The 6,910-nt window shown below is 51.3% G+C and overlaps 1 protein-coding gene across 1 annotated transcript; it reads right to left on the bottom strand.

Moving 5' to 3' along the window:
• Positions 1 to 2,415: 2,415 nt before the first annotated feature.
• CHP2 (calcineurin like EF-hand protein 2) lies at positions 2,416 to 6,598 on the bottom strand. Its single transcript, XM_069084560.1, has 7 exons — positions 6,532 to 6,598; positions 5,903 to 5,975; positions 5,563 to 5,643; positions 5,202 to 5,332; positions 3,192 to 3,253; positions 2,670 to 2,792; positions 2,416 to 2,469 (listed from the first exon to the last, which is right to left on the bottom strand). The coding sequence occupies exons 1-7, from the start codon at positions 6,596 to 6,598 to the stop codon at positions 2,416 to 2,418; spliced, it is 591 nt and encodes a 196-aa protein (XP_068940661.1).
• Between the last annotated feature and the right edge of the window lie 312 nt (positions 6,599 to 6,910).

Here is a 6,910-nt window from a genome sequence, read left to right as displayed (position 1 = left end):
AGAGAGAGAGAGAGAGAGAGAGAGAGAGAGAGAGAGAGAGAGCATTCATTTTACAGTATCTTTAAGAGCGGATGGAATGTTGGGCAGCCCTGAGGAGATTGAGCATTTAACAGTTGTCCTAGACTGACTTTACCTGTAAAAATGTAGATGGGAGAGAAGAAAAGGACTGTGAATATAGAGTTCCTGAGAAAATGCGGTTTCATGCTTGTCTGGTGAAAACATAGGAAGAGAATTTGGGAGAAAACACTTTGGTTGGTGTCCTGAGAGGACTGATGGTACCTTCATCCCCTGGACTCTAACCCTAACCCCAAATGTGCACCTCCTATGAGCCTCCTTGCTTCAAGCCTCTTCCAATCCAACACTTTTTCTAACACTAATCTTCTACTCAGCAGAGTGACATAAAACAGGTCTAATCTGGTTGTCCTCTGCACAGTAAATTTGAATGGCTCCCTACTACCTGCAAGGTGGTAATCATGCCTTTGTTTGGCATTTCAAGCTCTTCCCAACCTTTCCTATATTCTTCCCATTTTCCCATCGACTCAGGAACCCACCTCTACTGGTTCAGCTGCTCCTTACTCACAGCTCTCTATCTCTCATGCCTGTGCCTTTCCAAATGACAGCTCCACATTTGCATCATGTCGTTTCTCCCAAGTTCTGCCCTATAGAATCCCTGGCTTCCTTGAATTCTCAGCTTGTGTTACCTCCTCCAGAATCTCTTTCCAGGTACCCACCTGAAAACCTTAAGTAGGTGAAACTGGATGCCTGAAAAAGCAATTTTGCTTCCCTTGAGATCTAAAGATCCCAGAGCTTTTAGCCAGGGATGCAGACGGGCATCTTTGGTCTGTTACTGGTGAGGGGGCTCATTAGCTAGCACCTGTGGCTTCAAAGCAGGGGCCAAGACTGAGGATAAATTCTTCATTGACTTTCCCTACATGGTTTGAAAAGTCAAACTCTTCTCCACAGCATGAAAGACCCTCTTTAATTTTCTGACCTATCCCATCCTTTTTAAGCATTATCTCCTATTAGTCACACCCTTGTTCTTTAGGGTCTAGCCAAAATTATCTGTGCTTGTTGAATGTACTCTTGTGTTTTGCCACTTCTTTACCTTTTCTCAGGCTGTACCTTCTGCTTGGAATGCCCTTCCTCCTGCTTTTCTCCTGCTGAATTCCCATCCCTTCTTTAAAGACAAACATCTCCATCACTCCTTCTACCAGTAATGACTTCTTATGGAATGTGGCAGATTTCGATTATGCATGTTTATATTTTATCCCATTAGAAAAGGAGCTCCAATCTCATGCTGCCTTCTGTGCACTCTGGAACCACCAAGCACCACTGGCTTGTTTGGCCAACACATCCAACCTGCCCCTGCCCCTCACACCCTCCACAAGTTTTTTCATGTGAATTCCTCTTGCCATCTGTTCCCCTGCTCCCACTCAGTCATGGCTCCCCCAACTCTACCTGGGTCCTTTTACCTTTCTGAGCCTCACCCTGACATGTGAGGTGGAGGTCTCCCCTGGGACTTCTCTCTGTATCCCTGCCCAGGAACACCCCAACCCTGGGGAAGGAAGCCTGCTCAAAGTCCCCTCCAGTTCTGGAATGAGGGTTCTTCATATGAATGAGTCTGCCTTCTCTGTGTTCTCCTAGGGTTTGTCCTCACTCGAGACATGAAAGTATGTACATCTGTCTGCCTGTCTGTCCTCCCTTAGCTCCCAGGTGATGGGGTCTGAGGACCAGTTGCTGGGTCTCTCTTTGAGCTGGGCAAGAAGGACCTTGGGGAAGAGAACTGAGAACAGAGCCCCCACCCAAATCCCTTTTCATCCTAGGATTGATTACACTCCATGGGAACATTTAGGGTTTATTGAGTCATGCACACAAACTGACCAGGGCTCTTCCAAACTTGCTGATTAAATGACCTAGCATGTGGGCAAGGCTGAGAGGTGGGGAGGGGAGCTTGCAAACAACTCTGTCTATGTGATGGGCAGTGGGGAATATCCCTCCAGGCTTTGAAGGAGACCCAGATGAGTGAGGTGCTGAGAACCCTATTGGAAGAGGGGAGGACCTTTCTGGAAATGGAGGAAGACCCTTTGAGGTGGACCCTTTCAGGAAGGAGGAATATGTTCCTTCTACGGTACAGTATGGATTCTCTAGGTTGGGCTAAGTTAATTCAGGTGGAGGATGTGAATCCCTTCAGGAACTGAGGAATCTCACAAGATTTTCAGGATCCTTCTAAAAGCAGAGGGGCATATAGCCCTTTGGAGATGGATTCTTTCAGGTCTGATGGCAGATCCCTCCATGGCCAGAAAGGGAATTCCAGCAGGAATAGCAAGGGGTATGTCCCAGGCATGGAAGGGAATACCTCTGGGGGTTGGAAATGGATCCCTCTAGGGTGGGGAAGATGCCTCCTGGAGAAGGAGGTCACTTCAGGATCCGGATGCTCATTTGGTGTTCAATGTTCATCTTCTCTAAGGACTAATGGGAGAAGCAGATACGCCCCTAGGATGCTGTATTACAGATCTTATCACCCTTACCACTGCCTAAACCCTTTCTCCCTGCCCCCAACCCAACCACTACCCGCAGGGTCCTGTCTCTGCCCCTAGACTTGCTGCCTTCCTACTGCCACCTCTGAGTAGCCAAGCCTTCAGTCTCCCATGATGCTAGGTGCCACTAACCTTGGTAAACTCCACAAAGGACACAGATCCATCACCATCCTCATCAGCCTCTTGCACTGTCCGGGCTGCGATGACTTCCAACTGCTCCTCTGTCACCTCCACCCCAACCATCAACCTCAAGACCTGGCAGTACCAGAGAGGAAAGTATGGAAATATATCAGATCAAGTTATTTCCAGATTTTCCAAAGATGCATGCTTGCCCCATCCCTGCACATAACCATACAGCCCAAACTACTCACATCTAATGATCTGTTGCCATCATCAGCTGCCCCCACCACAGCCCCTGCACCCCAGCCATCCCTGCCCACTCCATCCTCTACCAATGGTTATACCAGATGCCACAGGACCAAGGAGGAACATGGCGGGTGAAGGTGGGAAGGAGGCCTCCATTTGCACCTCTGGGTCCACATCAGACATACAAACACCAGATGCAGAGAAAGCATACATATGAAACACACACACACACACACACACACACACACACACACACACACACACCGCCCTCACAACTCCTTCTCCAACCTGCAACATCTCTTTCATTGAGATTTTTCCATCACAGTCCAGGTCATAGAGCTGAAAAGCAACTGGTAAGAAAAAGAAAGTGGGGTCAGGACAGGGGCAAGGTCTCTTCAGTCCTGTGCTGTCCTCTGCTAGAGGTCCCACTTCCCCAGGTCCAGACCATGGTACAGTCACACAGTGGCTAGAACTGAAGATCTGGCATTTGCTCCAGGTTCTGACATCCCAGGCTGAGACTCTCCTCCATTTTGGTAGTGTGGCTCCCTCTTGGCTATGCCTAGCTTGCCAGCTGTCTCTGGCCCAGATTGCCACCCACCAGGGTCCCTTCCCCAGGACCTACCTTCCTACAGGGTTAAGTTAGACAAGTAGATGTGAGGGAATGTGAAGGAACTTTGAGGTTCAGCTGGGGAGATCAGAGTGGTACCAGCCACCACCCCTACCCTAAGGAGGCTTAGCCCCTCTCACCCCAGTCATTTACCTGCTCGGTCTTCCTTCCTTGCATCTCTACCCAAGAATCTAGGACACCACCATTCTTCCCAGCCCAAGAGTCACCCTGACTCCTTCCTCCCCTTTCCCCAAAATGTCCAGCCAGTCACCAGCTATGGTGGATTCCACCTGCACAACACACCTTTGAGCACTCCTGGGCACCACCCTACTGAAGCCCTCCCTTATCCTTTCTCTCCTGGACTCCTACCTTCACCTCCTAATTGATCTCCCATCCCCATCTCTCCTCTCTCCAATTCAGCCTCCTCAAAGCTTCCAAGCCACTTGGCTTACATCATATATCTGAGTGGGCACATAGAGGGTTTCAGAGCCTGCTGCAATCAGCCTTCCCAGGGGTACTAGCCTTACACATTGCTCTGCTCCACACACTTTCTGGTCCAGTCAAACTGGTGCTGATGAAACCTCTGCTTGGAGCACCTTCCCTCCTTGCCTCTGTTCCATCTTGCCCTGGATTTCTTCAAAGCTCATTACAAGAGCTATACCCTTCCTGCCTGAGTTCTATCTGGACTTTCCCACCCCTGTATTACCTACCCTGAGCATATGCTTTGAGTGAATGAATGGCACACAAAAATTTTTGGATTGTGTGTGATCTTGGACAGGCAGTTAATCTACACCCATTTCTAAGGCACCTACTATGTGCCAGGTGCTGTGGCTTCTCCTGTAATCCTGGAGATGGCCATCAAGCCCAATCCTTAGCCTCAGTGAGATTCCATTGACACCACATTGAAATAAACAGGTGCATACAAATAAAAATAAGGCATTTGTCTGCCTGAGTCTTAGTTCTCTCATTTGTAGAATGGGGAGGACTGGATTATCTGATTTCTGAGGTCCCTGACTCCAGCTCTGGGATCAGGCAATCCTAGACCTGTCCTTCTCATGTTCCAAGGCGCATGCCATCTCACAGGTTGATGGCAGCCCCTTGTCTCCACTAACAGAGACGGCATGGGGATGAGTCACTTTCCTATTTCTCTTCCCACTTCCCCATAGACACCAACTCAGTCACTCCCCCTTCTCTTCCTTAAAACGTCCCCTCCAGTCTGCCTAGGTCCTTGTCGCTGACATCTGTGGCCTCCCGGATTACTTTCCCTCCTCCCAGGAAGTTCAGGAGCTGGCCCAGTCTTCTCCAGCCACTAACCCTAATTCTCCAGTTATTATCCGATAACCTGGACACTCGCCTCCTTCTCCTCCTCCACTCTCAAGACTTTCATCTCTAGTTGGCTTCAGACTTGCATAGGAATAATTGTGACCTGAGCTCTGAGCCCCCCCCACCCCACCCCACCCCAATTGCTCAATGGCAATTGTCCCTGTTCCAAATTTCCTGGGCAAGGCATGGGGAGGCAACCTTAGTGTCCAAGGTCATTGTTCAAATGGAGAAATAGAGGCTCAGAGAGAAGAGACTTGCCAGTACATAAAATGAATCAGGATCACACAGGGTAAGGGAACAAGGGAGGTCAAAATGAGAACGGGAGTCTTGGGTGGTGATTTTCAGTGATTCCCCCCAATTCCACTCACAGCGCAGTTTGTTGTTCCGGCTGTTTAGAGGCTCAGGCTTCTGGGGGTCCTGGACAGTTGGGTCCTCCTCTTGGGATGGTCGAAAATGGGCCAGGACCCAGACAAAGCCTCGGAAATCTACACACTCCCCCCTGAATAAAAGAGTCATGTTGTTCCTCCTAAGCCTCTATCCCGAAAGAAGAAGAGGCTTCAAGCCGTGGGACCCAGACCTCAGATCTGAGCAAGAAAGAAAGAGTGAATTCTAATATAACCTTCCTCTACGATCCCGCTGGGTCTGACTCTTGACTGGGTTTTCTTTCCTGGCTTCCCCCTTTTCCCCAAGGCTCCATCTACTCTCACTCACCCAAAGCTCTGTCCTCACCCATCCGGGAAGAAGCTGTTGATGATCCGATCTCCAAGTGGGTTCATCTCAAGCTCTTTTATGTTGTGTAGATCCGTCCGACTGTTTGGGGAGGAGTGAGAAGTTTCAGCGTCAAAAGTATAGCACTCGACTCCACCGGTTACGCGGAGAGTTCGGGAGGGAGAGGCCGAATAAAGGAGAAGGAACCTTTCCTTTCACATTGAGCTGAGGGGTCATAGGGGACACTGGATCGGGAGTCAGAGGCCAAGGCAAATCAGTCAGTGAGGGGCTGGGGAAGAGGCTCGAAGGCTGGGCGTCCCAATCCTCCATGTTCGAGGAAAGGTGGGGTGGCACTGCTCACCTCAGAAAGCCTTTATTATTCTTGTCCAAGTAGCGGAAGCGGTGATGCAGGCGATTGAGGTTGGCCTTAGAGACTGGAGAGTGGGAAGAAGGTAGAGAGTCAGAGCTGGGTGCTGAGGGTCGGAGGGCAATCGGAGTGACCGGAAGATGCTCTAGGCTCAGAATTTCAGGCTCAGTAGACCAGTCTCAGGGATTAGGGGGTTCAAACTTCAAGTTCAAGTTTGAGACTGAGGACTCAGACTGGGGGACCCAGGCTCAGAGCTCAGGGTTTAGGAGAACAACAACGGCTCTGCATCCAGGGGCAGAAAACCAGAGCTAGTGTCTGGAGCAGGGACGGCTAAGAGTGGGGCCAAGCTTCCCCGGCTCCCTCAAAGCCCTCGGGGAAGGCGACCAGGGTAGGTAGCACCCCGCCCCCTACACGCGCCAGTCCCCTTCAGCCGTTGGAGAATGGCCGCAGGGAGCCGAGAAGACTGTGGTTGGAGCCCAGTCCTGGCTCCTACTTGGGGATCGGCGAAGCTGTGTCCCAGCCCCTCCACCCCAGCCGCTGCCCCGACGCCTGGTTTCAGTCCCTGCCAGCCCTTCAGGGCACCAGGAGCCTCAGACACTTGGGTCCGCAGCAGTCCTACTTACAGCCGGTCTCCTGTAGGATCAAGTCCAATTCGGGCTCTCGTTCGAGGTGGGAACCGTGAGATCCCATGGCTGTGACAGTCCCTAGGTGAGGGCAGCGCAGCGTCCGCTAACCTGGAGCCGAGATGGGCGGAGTCCCTCCAGGAAGCTGGGCCTCTACACTCACTGGGCCCGAACCCCGCCCTTCAGCAGTTCCCCTCCCTTCGACTGGAGCCGCGGAATCCTGGGGACAAGTCCACCCTCGCTGGATTCGGAGGGTCCGAGGAGTGATCCAATCGTTGCCAGGCCATCCGGGCTCGAGAATTCTGGCGTCAGGCCTCTCCCACACTCCTCCAGTCTAAGCTTGCCAGGGCGACAGACACAGAGGTTGCTCCTCAGTCCA

Source organism: Petaurus breviceps, unplaced genomic scaffold (assembly GCF_028583685.1).
Source record: "Petaurus breviceps papuanus isolate PSGF00001 unplaced genomic scaffold, PetGlider_PUasm1.0 174, whole genome shotgun sequence".
Classification (NCBI taxonomy): Eukaryota; Metazoa; Chordata; class Mammalia; order Diprotodontia; family Petauridae; genus Petaurus; species Petaurus breviceps.
The sequence above is the reverse complement of the archived record's forward strand: the minus strand, read 5'-3'. Positions and strand labels throughout refer to the sequence as shown.